This window comes from Carcharhinus amblyrhynchos, chromosome 14 (genome assembly GCF_965287045.1).
Source record: "Carcharhinus amblyrhynchos chromosome 14, sCarAmb.v2.hapA, whole genome shotgun sequence".
Classification (NCBI taxonomy): domain Eukaryota; kingdom Metazoa; phylum Chordata; class Chondrichthyes; order Carcharhiniformes; family Carcharhinidae; genus Carcharhinus; species Carcharhinus amblyrhynchos.
Window position 1 is genome coordinate 71496294 of NC_137337.1, and position 16453 is coordinate 71512746.

A 16453-nucleotide genomic window follows, 5' to 3' on the forward strand; every position below is an offset into this window, starting at 1 on the left:
CTTTGGTAATAGTGACCACAATTTGGTTACGTTTACTTTAGTGATGGAAATGGATAGGTATATACCGCAGGGCAAGAGTTATAGCTGGGTAGAACATAAGAACATAAGAACATAAGAAATAGGAGCAGGAGTAGGCCATCTAGCCCTTCGAGCCTGCCCCGCCATTCAGAAGGAAAAGGTAGAAGGAAATTATGATGCGATTAGGCAAGATTTAGGATGCATAGGACGTGGAAGGGAACTGAAGGGGATGGGCACAATTGAAATGCGGAGCTTGTTCAAGGAACAGCTACTGTGTGCCCTTGATAAGTGTGTACCTGTCAGGCAGGGAGGAAGTGGTCGAGCAAGGGAATCGTGGTTTACTAAAGAAGTTGAATCTCTTGTGAAGAGGAAGAAGGAGACTTATGTAAAGATGCAACGGGAAGGCTCCGTTAGGGCGCTTGAGAGTTACAAGTTAGCCAGGACTAAAGAGAGAGCTAAGAAGAGCCAGGAGGGGACATGAGACGTCATTGGCAGGTAGGATCAAGGAAAACCCTAAAGCTATGTCAGGAATAAAAGAATGACTAGGGTAAGATTAGGGCCAGCCAAGGGCAGTAGTGGGAAGTTGTGAGTGGAGTCCTCCTTCACTGTAGGGAGTCTATGATTCTTAAGTATATTTAACAATTGGTTTCTACTTGTTGGGGAGAAGGAAGGCAAAGGCGCGAGTGTGATGACATGACAGTGCTCTCTGGGCTTTGTGTGCAAACCTATGTTATGGAACATGCCTGGCTCCTGGTTCCTCCTTGTGTTGAGTGACTGATTGGCGAGCTATAACACCCATTACCTATCAGAAAGCAGCAGATCGCAGGAAAATTGCCCTCCCTGGTGAGGTGGGCGGAAAAGTGGCAAATACAATTCAGTGTGGAGAAGGGTGTGGTGTCGCATTTGGGGAGAGCGAAGGGAATACACCATAAATGGGAGGAAACTCAGGAGCGCAAAGGACCACTGCCACAAATATGGAGATCCTGGCAATGAAGGAGTCTGTATTGGGGTCAGAGAGATGAATAGTGTGGGCTGAGGATGGAAGGCAGTGGCAGAGATAGCTTCAGCCCACTGTAGTGGGGGAGGAGAGTCGGGGGGGGAGGCAGTCTCAAGATTGCTGATTCAGCCAGGATGGGAGTGGGCTAGCACCTGGAAAAGGCCAAGTGTGAAGACCAGGCCAGGAGTCGCACCAAACATGGGGAGCAAACATGGCGACCATCGACGAGTACCATGGAGGCAATCCGACACAGATTACTGATCCCATCATCATAACCAGTACAGGGTCTGTGGTGATGGGGGAGAGTGTGGGGGTAGGGGACAGTGTGTGAGGGGAGGGGAGAGTGTGGGAGAGGAATGGGAGAGCATGAGGGAGGGGAGAGTGTGGGGGAGGAGAGTTTGGGGAGAGAGAGTGTGTGGGGGGAAGGGGAGAGTGTGGGGGGAGTGTGTGGCAGAAGAGAAAGTGTGAGGCGGGGAGGGGGAGTGTGGAGGAGGGGACAGTGTGGGACGGGGAGGGAGATTGTGGAGGAGGGGACAGTGTGGTGGGGGAAGGGAGAGCGTGAGGGGAAAGGGACAGTGTGGGGGCGTAGGGAGAGTTTGGGGAGAGTGAGAGAGAGTGTGTGGGGAGAAGGGAGAGTGTCGGGGGGAGTGTGTGGAGGATGGGAGAATGTGAGGGGAGGGAGAGTGTTGGGGGAGGGAGAGTGTATGGGTGAGGGAGAAATGTGGGGGGAGGGGAGAGTGTGGGGGAAGAGGGGAGTGCAGGGGAGGGGAGAATGTAGGGGGGAGGGGAGAGTGTGAGGGTGGGGAGAGTGTGAGGGTGGGGAGAGTGTGAGGGGAAGGGGATAGTGTAGTGAGGAAGGGAGAGTTTGGAGAGGGAGATAGTGTGTGAGGGGAAGGGAAAAGTGTGGGGGGAGGGACAGTGTGTGGGGGGAGAATGCGGGAGGGGAGTGTGAAGGGACATTAAGGGGGGAGGTGGAGAGTGTTAGTGGGGCGGGAATGTGGGGAGGGGAGAGTGGCGGGGGGATGGGGGAGAGTGTGGGGGGAGAGTTTGAGGGGAGTGAGGGGGTTTGGGGGGAGAATGTAGGGGGAGAATGTGGGGGAGAGAGAGAATGTGGGCGGAGGGGGAGAGTGTGTGGGGGAGAGTATAGGGGGAGGGAAGTGTGTGTGGTGGAGGGGAGAGTGTTGGGGGGGAGGGGGGAGAGTGTGGGGGGGACAGTTTGAGGGGAGCGAGGGAGTGTTGGGGGAGAATGTAGGGGGAGAGAGAGAGGGAGTGTGGGTGGAGGGGGAGAGTGTGTGGGGGAGGGGAGAGCGCTGGGGAGAATATTGGGAACTGTGGGGGGCGGGGGAGCAGGGGGAGAGTGCGAGAGGAGGGTTGGAGTGGCTGGATTGAGAGAGTGGGTGTTCACACGGTGAATCCCTCCTCATTGTCTCTGTACGAATGGAGGGAACATGTAGGCGTGTCAGACGGTGGGGGGGATAATTCACAGTTTCGGAGGAAGACGAGAGACAATTAGAAAGCAGCAAAAACCATTGACTTCCATTGGCTCTCCTCACGGGAACCTGTTTCTATAAACCCCAAACACCAAAAAAAGAGACACTTTCTGTTAGTGACCTTTCAGAGTGGAGTTTTGGGGGAAACAGGATCCCTCTGTGTGTAGGAAAGTTGAAGTTGGATAATTATTTCCAATCGTAGCTCGGTATCCTTCGGCTTCAGTCAATCCTGGCCACTCCCAATGTTAATACCAACAGCCAGTCCCGTCCGCTGCTGATTTCAAGGGAAGATATTCCGCACGGTTTCTCATTTCCTAAACGTCACGCAAACACTCCTCAGTGCCACTGAAACGCTCCAAATGGAAAGTATCAGCCTCTCGCTGCCAAAGGGCCTGTTAAAACTCATTATTACAGAGGATTAATTAGCAGACAATCCTCTCAGCCCCAGGGCCTTGGATGGTATCCAGCCACGAGAGAAGGGTTCCTCTCCCCGCTGGCTCTCAGCGTTCGACTCAACGTGGCTGCCGCCAGTGACAACCAAATTCTCAATAGGGGTGATATCATCGCAGAACGCCATCCAGAAATCAGCATTGAATTGCCAGCTCCTGATCCGAAAGGTCATCCGTGCCTTGCTGTGGTGAACACACACTGAACTTTGTGAAGTTTATTGATTAGTGTCACAAGTAAGCTCACGTCAACACTGAATCATAGCAACCCTGCAGTACGGAAAGAGGCCCTTCGGCCCATCGAGTCTGCGCCGACCACCATCCCACCCAGGCCCTACCCCCATATCCCGACATATTTACCCGCTAATCCCTCTAACCTACGCATCTCCAGACACTAAGGGGCAATTTTTAACATAGCCAACCAACTTAATCCGCACATCTTTGGACTGTGGGAGGAAACCGGAGCACCCGGAGGAAACCCACGCAGACACGAGGAGAATGTGCAAACTCCACGCAGACAGTGACCCAAGCTGGGAATCGAACCCAGGACCCTGGAGCTATGAAGCAGCAGGGCTAACCACTGCCACCCAGTGCAATGAAGTTATTGTGTAAATCCCCTCGTTGCCACATGCCGGTTTGGGTAGCACGGCCAATGCACCTAACCAGAATATGGAATCCTCTAGTGCAGAGGGAGGCCATTCAGTCCATCGAGTCTGCACTGACCACAATCCCACCCATGCCCTATGTCCATAACACAGTAAGACGTCTCACAAACCCTGTTTGTGATCAGAACTCCCCACTCACCTGACGAAGGAGCAGCGCTCCGAAAGCTAGTGGCGTTTACTACCAAATAAACCTGTTAGACTTTAACCTGGTGTTGTGAGACTTCTCACTGTGTTTACCCCAGTCCAACTCCGGTTTCCTCCCACAGTCCGAAGATGTACGGGTTAGGTAGACCGGCCATGCTAAGTTGCCCCTTAGGGTCCTGGGATGCATAGATTAGAGGGGTTAGCAGGGTAAATATGTGGGATTACAGGGGTATGGCCTGGGTGGGATTGTGGTCGGTGCAGACTCGATGGGCTGAATAGCCTCCTTCTGTACAGTAGGGATTCTATGATTCGATCAGAATCGATATTGAAATAATTACACAAACAAATCACTTCTGTTTTTCTATCAGATTTCTCTTGAATAGAGTCATAGAGGTTTACAACATGGAAGCAGGCCCTTCGGCCCAACTTGTCCATGCCACCTTTTTTTTAAACCCCTAAGCTAGTCCCAATTGCTCACATTTGGCCCATATCCCTCTATACCCATCTTACCCATGTAACTGTCTAAATGCTTTTTAAAAGATAAAATTGTACCCACCTCTACTACTACCTCTGGCAGCTTGTTCCAGACATTCACCACCCTCTGTGTGAAAAAATTGCCCCTCTGGGCACTGTTGTATCTCTCCCCTCTCACCTTACACCTATGCCCTCTAGTTTTAGACTCCCCTACCTTGTGGAAAAGATATTGACTATCTCGCTGATGTGTGCCCCTCATTATTTTATAGACCTCCACAAGATCCCCCCTCAGCCTCTCTTTATAGTTCAATCCATCAAGTCCCGGTAGCATCCTAGTAAATCTTTTCTGCACTCTTTCTAGTTTAATAATATCCTTCCTATAATAGGGTGACCAGGATTGCACACAGTATTCCAAGTGTGGCCTTACTAATGTCTTGTACAACTTCAACAAGACATCCCAACTCCTGTATTCAAAGTTCTGACTGATGAGACCAAGCATGCCAAAGGCCTTCTTCACCACTCTGTCCACCTGTGACTCCACTTCAAAGAGCTATGAACCTGTACCTTAGATCTCTTTACTCTGTAACTCTCTCAGTGCCCTACCATTAACTGAGTAAGTCCTGCCCTGGTTCAATCTACCAAAATGCATCACTTCGCATTTGTCTAAATTAAACGCCGTCTGCCATTCGTCAACCCACTGACCCAATTGATCAGGATCCCGTTGCAATTGGAGATAACTTTCTTCCCTGCCCACCATGCCACCAATCATCTGCAAACTTGCCTGCTATATTCTCATCATTAATATAAATGACAAATAGCAGTGGACCCAGCACCAATCCCTGAGGCACACCACTGGTCATAGGCTCCCAGTTTGAAAGACAATTCTCTACAACCACCCTCTGGCTTCTGTCAAGAAGCCAATTTTGTATCCATTTAGATACCTCACCCTGGATCCCAAGAGATTTAACCTTATGCAACAACCTACCATGCGGAACCTTGTCAAAGGCCTTGCTAAAGTCCATGTAGACAACATCAACTGCACTGCCCTCATCGATCTTCTTGGTTATTCCTTCAAAAAACTCAATTAAATTTGTAAGACATGATTTTCCACTCACAAAGCCACGCTCACTGTTCCTAATCAGTCCTTGAGTCTCTAAATGCCTGTAGATTCTGTCTCTTAAAATACCTTTCAACAACTTACCCACCCCAGAATCTGCCCACAATATAAACTTCCTCTCAAGCTAAAGTTTATTTATTAGTGTTGCAAATAGACTTACGTTAACACTGCAATGAAGTTACTGCAAAAATCCCCTAGTCGCCACACTCTAGCACCTGTTCGGGTACACTGAAGGAGAAATTAGCACGGCCAACCCATCTAACCAGCACATCTTTCGGACTGTAGGAGGAAACCAGAGCACCTGGGGGAAATCCACGCAGACATGGGAGGAAATGCAGACTCTGCACAGACAGTGACCCAAGCTGGGAATCGAACCTAGTTCCTGGCACGGTGAGGCAGCAGTACTAATTACTGTGCGACCGTGCTGCCCTCCATTGGGGCCAAGGTGAGGTCTTGGATTTAAATGCCAGTTTAGCTCGTGTTTATTGCCAGACGCCATGCTGGTGAAGCCTAGATTTTCCCAAGGAACCTCTGCCACAAGCTGGTAAAGGAATTGATTCCTGTTTAAGTTGCCCGTTAGCGCTCATCACAGAGATGGAATTTCATTGGATGACACTGGGCCTAAAGTCCGAAAGGGTGCATTGGCCATGCTAAATTCTCCCTCAGTGTACCCGAACAGATGCCGGAGTGTGGCAACTAGGGGATTTTCACAAAGTTAAAAGTTAAAGTTTATTCATTAGTCACAGGTAGGCTTACATTGCAATGAAGTTACTGTGAAATTCCCCTAGTTGGCGCACTCTGGCACCTGTTCAGGTCAATGCACCCAACCAGCGCGTCTTTTAGAATGTGGGAGGAAACTATTGCACCCAGAGGAAACCCACACAGACACAGAGAGAACATGCAAACTCCATACAGCAAGAAGTCTCGCATAACCAGGATAAAGTCCATTCGGTAGCACGAGCTTTCGGAGCACTACCCCTTCATGAGGTGAGTGCCCTGATGAAGGGTTTGACAACAAAGACCGCCACAAGTCCCCATGTACTGAGCAATTGTCGTCACCGCACTCCTGAATTGTAATCAGACATGGACAATGTGTGAGCGGCACTGATGAAATGAGGTGGCAGGTGTCTCATGTGGAGCATAAACATCAGCGGAAACTAATTGGCCAAAAGGCTTTTTCCTGTATCCCAATGCATGTGACAACAATAAATCAGAATCAAATCAAATCAAATTCAAAACCAAATTAAATCAAAGTAAATCAAAACAAAAATCAAATCAAATCAAGATCAGATCAAATCAAGTCAAATCAAATCTAATCCAATTGAATCAAATTCAAAATCAAGTCAAATCAAACCAAGTCCAATCAAATTCAAAATCAAGTCAAATCAAACCAAGTCCAATCAAATCAAAATCAAATCAAATCAAAATCAAATCAAAATCAAATCAAATCAGTGTGCATTTGAAGAGTTCTACATGCACTCAAAACAAATTGTTGTCCACTATCTCTGGATAAAAATGCATGCTAATTTCACTTAACAGTGATCCTGGCAATAAATAAGAGATCATCTTGCTGCTATTTTCAGTTTTTGAATTGAAAACATGTCAATAATGTCTTTATCTGATTGTGACTGACAGCAGCCTAAACTGTGAGAACCAATTGGCAATCTCATTCAGACAGCACGCTGGACAGCTGATCCTGTTAGCAGTATGGCTGCGGGGTGGCGTTACTCTCCTCAGCTATAAGATGGGATCACTGTATCAGCAAATTTGCTCTCAGTTTGACTTCTGCCCATCCCAATAATGTCATGGTTCAAACTTGTGCAGAGGAGAGAAAATTCTAGAAACATTTCACAGGTTAACAGCAATCGCGGGGAAACCCTGATTCTACGCAACGGTCTTCAAGCTGAAACATTTATCTCCTGTTCCTCTCCCCACAGATGCTGCCTGACCTGCTGAGCATTTTCCAGCATCTCCCAGTTTTATTTAAGATCTCCAGTCACCACAGAATTCCACTTCTGTTTAATTGGGTTAAGGATGATTTAGAATCATAGAATCCCTACAGTGCAGAAGGAGACCATTCAGCCCATCAAGTCTGCACTGACCACAATCCCACCCAGACCCTATTCCCATTACCCTACATACTTACCCTGCCAATCCCCCCGACACTAAGGTGCAATTTAGCATGGCTAATCAACCAAAATTTGGAACATGGGAGGAAACCAGAGCACCGGGAGGAAACCCACACAGACACTCCGCAGGAGACCCAATCCAGGAATCAAACTCAGGTCCCTGGCGCCATGAGGCAGCAATGCCAACCCCCACTGTGCCACCGTGCCAACCTTTGATCCTCTTGCCAGCGAGTCCTTGCATTGTTTTCACCACACAGGCAATAACGGCCAACAGAGTTTTGCTTTTGAGGAGACGGACACTCACCGAGAACCCTCATGCTGGAGCCATTCTGTTTGGAGTCCTTGCTGACCAGTTGCTTTATCCAGAGGGTGGGGGCTGTAATTTCTGAAACAGAAAAGACAAAGGAACGTCCTTCATTTATCAAACCGCAAAGTTACTGCTGAAATTCACCTTCATCCTCAAGTTGTTACAGACTGGTTGGATTCAACTTTTCCATGCCTGGTGGACTTTCCATTAGGCTGATAGAAGATAAAATTTCCAGGCTTTTACCCGCAGATTAATTCTCCATAAACTTATCAACGTGATGTTCCATTGGCTGCCAAGGTGTCTAAGCCCTGCACCAATAAATTGGGATATACCAGGCAGTCAAACACAAAGTCTGCTCGCTGCATGTTTAGTACTACACTTTGTGGAGCATGTAGAATTGTTCCACAAAGTGGCACAGTGATTAGCACTACTACCTCGCAGCGCGAGGGACCTGGGTTTGATTCCAGTCTCGGCTCACTGCCCGCGTGGAGTTTGCACATTCTCCCCCGTGCGTTTCCTCCGAGTGCTCTGGCTAAAGGGCAATTTAGCACGGCCAATCCCCCTATCCCTGCACATCTTTGAAGTGTGGGAGGAAACCGGAGCATCCGCAGGAAACCCACCCAGGCACGGGGAGAACATGCAGACAGACAGTCAGAGCTGGGAATCGAACCCAGCTCCCTGGAGCTGTGAGGCAGCAGTGCTAATCCTGAAGAAGTTGACCCGAGGACCATAAGATGTAGGAGCAGGAGTAGGCCACTCTGCCCATCGAGTTCGCTCTGCGATTCAATCAGGGCAGCACAGTTGCACAGTAGTTAGTATTGCAGCTTCACAGCGCCAGGGACCTGGGTTCAATTCCCGGCTTGGATCACTGTTTGTGCAGAGTTTGCACGTTCTCCCTGTGTCTGCGTGGGTTTCCTCCAGGTACTCTGGTTTCCTCCCACAGTCCAAAAGATGCGCTGGTTAGGTGCATTGGCCATGCTAAATTCTCCCTCACTGTACCCGAACAGGTGCCGGAGTGTGGCGACTAGGGAATTTTCACAATAACTTCACTGCAGAGTTAACGTAAGCCCACTCGTGACACTAATAAATAAACTTTTAGGGTGATTAGCAGGGTAAATACATGAGATATGGGGATAGGGCCTGGGATTGTTGTTACATGTGGCGAGGCGATGGCCTAGTGGTATTATCGCTAGATTATTAATCCAGAAACTCAGTTAATATTCTGGAGACCCAGGTTCAAATCTCACCACGGCAGATGGTGCAATTTGAATTCAATAAAAAATATGTGGAATTAAGAACCTACTGATGACCGTGAAACCATTGTCGATTGTCGGGAAAACCCATCTGGCTCACTAACATTCGTGACGGAAGGAAATCTGCCGTCCTTACCTGGTCTGGCCTATACATGACTCCAGAGCCACAGCAATGTGGCTGACTCTCAATTGCCCTCTGAACAAGGGCAACTAGCGATGGGCAATAAATGCTGGCAGAAGGAGGCCTTTTGGCCCATTGAGTCTGCACCGACAACAATCCCACTCAGACCTTATCCCTGTAACCCCACAAATTTACCCCACTTATCCCTCTACCCTACGCATCCCGTGACACTAAAGGAAATTTCGCCAATGCACCTAACCCAAACATGTTTGTACTATGGGAGGAATCCAGAGCATACGAAGGAAATCCCACGCAGACACGGGGAGAACATGCAGAGTCCACACAGACAGTGACCCGAGCCGGGAATCGAACCCAGGTCCCTGGCGCTGTGAAGCAGCCGTGCTAACCATTGTGCTACCGTGCCATCTCCTGTTGCATTGTTTGGATATCTCCATGTGTTGCATTGTTAGGTGAAGTATGGGATAGCCAGCACATTAGGTGCGAGAATGATCTGGGCAGAACCGGTCCTAAATCAGCTCCTGAACTATTGCCCCAGAATTGTTTGAGGTGCAGTGAGTTCAGCAAAATTCTATGCTTGCTCAAGCCATCCAGCGTCTAAGTTTAATCCCTCAATCTACTAAATGAGTATGTTAATAATGTTTAACTGGAATTGCTGTAGAACGTACACTTGGTTTGCCTAATAATCTTTTACCAAATGAACACTCAGCACATAAAGAAAATACTTCATTTAATTCCACCCAAAGTTAGTCACCATATCCATGAACTAATGGAGACCCTGACTGTCTCCTTGTTTGTTCAGCTTTTCCCCTGCTGCTCAAGGCAAGGATGAGGAATTCCATTCATAAAAGATGGGGAATTGACAACATGAGTCTGAAATTAAACAGCAAATTAATTCCTACCGCATCGTGACTCGCAAATTCCACTGCTGTAATTGACAGAGAAAATTGGAGACTCCACCACCACTGTTCGTAGCTCCAGAACTGTTTAAGTTTATTTATTAGTGTGGCCAGTAAGCTGACATTAACACCGCAATGAAGCTACTGTGAAAATCCCTAAGTCGCCACACTCCTGTTCGGGTACACTGAGGGAGAATTTATCACGGACAATCTTTCGGACTGTGGGAGGAAACCGGAGCACCCGGAGGAAACTCACGTTGTTACAGCAACAGAGGATCCTGAGTTTGGTGGGATTGCCAGCACGGATCACATTGGAGCACGGGGTTCAATCCCCGGTCCAGCTGAGGCGGATTTGGGCCTTGCCTTCTCGCACTACTGTAGCTGTGGGTCAGACCAGACTTCCAGGCAAAGAACTGAAGAAGATAAATATTACACAGACTGAGGGAGTCAGTAACCATAGAACTGACAATGCAGAAGGAGGCCATTTGGCCCATCGAGTCTGCACCAGCTCTCTGAAAAAGGATCCCATCCAAGCCCACCCTTCCACCCTTTCCCCTTAACCCCGCACATTTACCATGGCCAATCCATCTAACCTGCACATCTTTGGACACTAAGGGACAATTTAACATGGCCAATCCATCTAACCTGCACATCTTTGGACACCAAGGGGCAATTTAGTATGGCCAATCCACCTGACCCACACATCCTTGAACAATTGTGCAGTATACAGGCAAAGCATACCATACATAGAAAAGGAAAGGAGAGAGTGCAGAATGTAGTGTTACAGTCTTAGCTAGGGTGTAGCAAAATATCAACTTAATGCGAGGTAGGTCCATTCAAAAGTCTGATGGCAGCAAGAAAGAAGCCGTTCTTGAGTCGGTTGGTGCATGACCTCAGACTTTTGTATCTTTTCCTGATGGAAAAAGGTGGAAATGAGTGTGTCTAGGGTGCATGGGGTCCTTGATTATGCTGGCTGTTTTACCAAGGCAGCGGGGAGCGTAGACAGAGTCAATGGATGGGAAGCTAATTTGAGTAGTGAGCTAGGCTTCATTCATGATCCTTTGTAGTTTCGTGCGATCTTGAACAGAGAAGGAGCCATACTAAGCAATCAGAAAGAATGCTTTCTATGGTACATCTGTAAAAGGTGGTGAGAGTTGTAGCAGACATACCAAATTTCCTTAGTCTTCTGAGAAAATAGAGGCGTTGGTGGGCTTTCTTAACAATAGTGTCTGCATGGAGGGACCAGGACAGATTCGAATGCCTAGAAACTTGAAGTTCTCGATCCTTTCTACTTTGAACCCGTTGATGTAGACAGGGGTATGTTCTCCATTAAGCTCCCTGAAGCTGATGACAATCTCCTTCATTTTGTTGACGTTGAGGGAGAGATTATTGTTGCCTCACCAGTTCACCAGATTCTCTATCTCATTCCTGTACTCTGTCTCGTCATTGTTTGAGATCCGACCCACTACAGTGGTGTCATCAGCAAGCTTGAAAATCGATTTGGAGGGGAGTTTGGCCTCACAGTCATAGGTGTATAAGGAGTATAGTTTAGTACAAGAGGATAGTGGAGTATAGTACAAGATCCAAGCTGCCAAGGTGAGACGTTACCCCTGATCTTGGACTTGATCTAACACTTGCTCTTAGCCAAAAAGTGATATTTTTTGGGGGTTAACAGGAGGCTTAGTTTCCTCAAAGAAACATCGGCCTAAACTCTTAACCGAAGCATGCTCCTCAGACTAGCTCTGCCCAATTGTGAGATTGGGACTATAGAAACATTTGATTTTAACCCAGACACTATTAATAAAGTTATGAAAGTGTTAGAGGAGAAACAAAAGGAAAAGAAACATGTTAATAAAAATGTGTGTAAATTAACACATAAATGTTTCCGGGTATGCAAGTTTAAGAATCATAGAATCCCTACAGGACAGAAGGAGGCCATTCAGCCCATCAAGTCTGCACCAACAACAATTCCACCCAGTCCCTGTCCCCATAACTACACCTATTTACCCTAAATAGTCCTCTATAAATGACACTAGGGGCAATTTAGCATAGCAATTGACCTAATCCTCAGACTTTTGGACTTGGGAGGAAACTAGAGCACCCAGAGGAAACCCACGCAAACACGGGAAGAATGTGCAAACTCCACATAGTCAGTGACCCAAGGCCAGAATTGAACCCGGGCCCTGGGCGCTGTGAGGCAGCAGTGTTAACCATCGTGCTGTCCCACATAGGAATCACACACATATACACACACTCACACGCACAACACACACATGTGCACACACAACACACATATGTGCACACACAACACACACACGCGCACCCACTCACATGCATACTCACATGCACACACACACACACACACACACACACACATTTATTAATGATATGTGATCTCTTTTACAGCTGCTTATTCTCTCTTTGTTTACCGCACTAGCTCTACTCTGTCACTTCTGGTGAATACATTAATACAGCAGAACTCCAGTGAACCAATAGCAGTTACTACAGATACATTAGTGTATTCAAGTGTAAATTGATAGGGATTCAGAACCGACACATTCCTGTATGGGTGAAGGATAAGTATGGCAAGTTTTGGGAACCTTGGATAACGAGAGATATTGTGAGCTTAGTCAAAGAGGAAAAGGAAGCATTTGTTAAGGCTAGGAGGCTGGGAACATACAAAACAAGTGTGGAATACAAGGAAAGTAGAAAGAAACTTAAGCAAGGAGTAAGGAGGGCTAAAAAGGGTCACAAAAAGCATTGGCCAACAGGATTAAGAAAAATCCCAAGGCTTTTTACACATATATAAAGAGCAAGAGGGTAGCCACGGAGAGCGTTGGCCCACTCAAGGACAGGGGAGGGAATCTATGTGTGGAGCCAGAGGAAATGCGTGAGGTATTAAATGCGTACTTTGTATTAGTATTCATCAAAGAGAAGGACTTGGTAGATGGTGGATCTGGGAAAGGGTGTGTAGATAGTTTAAGTCATGTTGAGATCAAAAAAGAGGTATTGGGGTTCTTGAGAAGCATTAACGTAGACAAGCCCCGAGGGCCTGATGGGAAACACCCCAAAATACTGAGGGAGTCAAGGGAGGAAATTGCTGGGACCTTGAGAGAAATCTTTGTATCCTCACTGGCTGCAGGGAAGGTCCCAGAGGATTGGAGAATAGCCAATGTTGTTCCTTTGTTTAAGAAGGGTGGCAAGAATAATCCAGATAATTACAGGCCAGTAAGCCTTACGTCAGTGGTAGGGAAATTATTGGAGAGGATTCTTTGAGACAGGATTTACTTCCACTTGGAAATAAGTGGACATATTAGCAAGAGGCAACATGGTTTTGTGAAGGGGAGGTTGTGCCTCACTAACTTGATTGAGTTTTTCGAAAAAGTGACGAAGGCGATTGATGAGGGTAGGGCAGTGGATGCTGTCTACATGGACTTCAATAAGGGCTTTGACGAGATCCCTCATGGCAGACAGGTACAGAAGGTGAAGTTGCATGGCATTAGAGGTGAGCTGACTGTGTGGATACAAAACTGGCTCAGTCAAAGAAGAGAGGACAGCAGTGGAAGGGTGCATTTCTGAATGGAGGGCTGTGACAAGTGGCATTCCTCAGGGATCGGTGCTGGAACTTTTGCTGTTCATAATGCATATAAATGATTTGGAGGAAAATGTAACTGGTTTGATTAGTAAGTTTGTGGACGACACAAAGGTTGGTGGATTTGCAGAAAGCAATGAGGACCATCAGAGGATACAGCAGGATATAGATTGGTTGGAGGCTTGGGTGGAGAGATGGCAGATGGAGTTTAATCCAGATAAATGTGAGTAATACAGTTTGGAAGCTCTAATAAAGATAGGAAATATACAGTAAATGGCAGAATCCTTAAGAGTATTGATGGGCAAAGGGATCTGGGTGTACAGGTACACCGAAAGTGGCAATGCAGGTGGAGAAGGTAGTCAAGAAGGCATACGGCATACTTACCTTCATCAGCCAGGGCATTGAGTTAAAAATTGGCAAGTTAGGTTACAGTTTTATAGAACCTTGGTTAGACCATACTTTAAATATAGTCTTCAATTCTGGTCGCCACACTGCCAGAAGGTCGTGGAGACTTTGGAGAGGGCACAGAAAAGATTTCCCAGGTTGTTGCCTGGTATGGAGAGCTTTAGCTATGAGGAGAGGTTGGAGAAATTTGGTTTGTTCTCACTGGAACGATGGATGTTGAGAAGCAGGGACAGAGTGGATAGTCAAGACGATTTTTCCCAGGGTGGAAGAGTCAATTACTAAGGGGCACAGGTTTAACGTACGAGGGGCAAGTTTTAAAGGAGACATAAAGGCAAGTTTTTTACACAGAAGGTGGTGGGTGCCTGGAACTCACTGCCAGGGGAGGTAGTGAAAACAGATATGATAGTGAGTTTTAAGGGGCGTCTGGACAAATACATGAATAGGATGGGAATAGAGGGATAGGGTCCCCAGAAGAGTTGGGGGTTTTAGTTCAGTCGGGCAGCATGGTTGGTGCAGGCTTGGAGGGCCGAAGGGCCTGTTCCTGTGCTGTAATTTTCTCTGTCCTTTGTTCTACAACATTTCCTCTCCCCTCAAACTCAACCAATTGAAAACAAGTTCAGCATGAGCAGTAGTCAGTCAGTCCGTCACCAGTAATAACTCAGATAGTCGGGAGATTGTCACTCTCGGGATGGGTCACGGCGAACCCCTGACATCTTTCCACTGATGTCATCGATGATTTAACCAGCATTGATGCGGGAACTAGAGGTTGTCTCTGCGTCTGAACCGAGGGTGAGGTATTGCTTTCCTCAGTGGTGTCTGGTAGTGTCGGGGCTGTAGGAAGGTTCAAGTCTGGACTTTGTAAGCCTGATCCTGAATTTTTAACAGGCTCCAGATTTGACAGGTCTGTTTTTCCAGCCAATAACCGGTGGGCACGTCTCCTCCGGATAATGTCATCTCTGGTCTGGACAGGGTGAGAGACAGCTCCATCCTGCGCAAGGACTCTGGCAGGAACCCTGTCTGCCGGGGAGTAATTCCGAGCCGAGCCTTGTCTGTCCTTGGTGGAAAGTTCTGTGTTTAGCCCTCCCGCCATTCCAACAGTGTTAGTCGTTGCTGGTGTACAATCTCCTTCATTTTTGGAGGTCTTGAAAGGTCAAATGCGGAACACAGCTGCCTTTTTATCAAGAGGAAGGCAGGGGAGGTCTTGGGGGTGGAATGTGTGGTATTCCGGTACACCAGAAGGAATTTGCGACGGTGTGTGATAAGTGAATGTTGTTGCTTTCGAAGTGTGATTCAGGGTTTGGATGGAGCGTTCTGCTAGTCCATTAGTGGCAGAGTGAAAAACTCGCAGAAGGATTGTGTCGAATACCATTTTCTTGTCGGAAATTCTCAAATTTCTGCCAGACAGACTCCGTTTTGAGATGGATCTCTAAAAGAGATCCATTTTCGCTTGTCAAACGTACAGGGAACCCAAAACGACTAAATACTTCTCACAACACCTTCTTCTGAGAGTCAGTGCAGACTCGATGGGCCGATTGGCCTCCTTCTGTATTGTAGGGGATTCTATGACGGCCAGTGCACACATGAAGGAAATAGTAAGAAATTTTAACTGACTGGATGTGGAAATTGAGGAGAAGTCTAGGGCAATGCCTTCTCAGGTGAGGTAGACAACATCACCATAACTTCTGGCCATTTGGTGCGAGCATCAACCATTACCAAAGACACAGATCCATCAAAAGATCCTGCAAAACCCATTGCCAAGCCTCTTCAGGCCATTCTCTTTGATCCAGTGATGCTAACGGTGGCAAGTTCCTTACCTTCATACAAATAGAACATGTTCTAGATTTCTCCCCAACATTCGCATCCTGTCCATGTCTAACTTCTTATCATTTCCTTTGTGTAAATGACACTGCAACAGCCCTCATAGAATCCCTACAGTGTAGAAGGAGGCCATTCGACCCATCAAATCTGCACCGGCTCCCTGAAAGACCATTTTTCCCAGGCCCAACCCTATCCCCCTAATCCTGCGCACTTTACCATGGGGTCAGTTCACCTAACCTTTGGACTGTGGAAGGAAACTGGAACACCCAGAGGAAACCCACGCAGACACAGGGAGAATGTGCAAACTCCACACAGACAGTGACCCAAGGCCGGAATTGAACCCAGGTCCCTGGGTGCCTTCCGGGTGGAAGGGCTGGCTGTAGGAAATTGGTTCCATGCTGACATACCTGACTCTAAAACACACTTTTATGTCCAGCACATACTATAGAAAAAATGGCAACTCTGGGTGATGGGGTTGGGGGGGGGGGCCGGGGAGGTGGGGGCCGTGAGGGGTGTCCCTTACTGCTTTCCTGTCCTGCACACAAATATTCTGTCAAACC

At 47.5% G+C, this 16453-nt stretch overlaps 1 protein-coding gene across 2 annotated transcripts in view; it reads right to left on the minus strand.

Annotated features, from left to right (window-relative positions):
- The window catches only part of smoc1 (SPARC related modular calcium binding 1), a 203566-nt gene that overhangs the window by 117029 nt on the left and 70084 nt on the right, over positions 1-16453 (minus strand). For both annotated transcript variants that reach the window (XM_080203062.1, XM_080203061.1), the window contains exon 7: positions 7785-7865. In XM_080203062.1, the coding sequence (XP_080059188.1) occupies positions 7785-7865 (81 nt within the window). The remainder of the gene's footprint in view (positions 1-7784; positions 7866-16453) is intronic.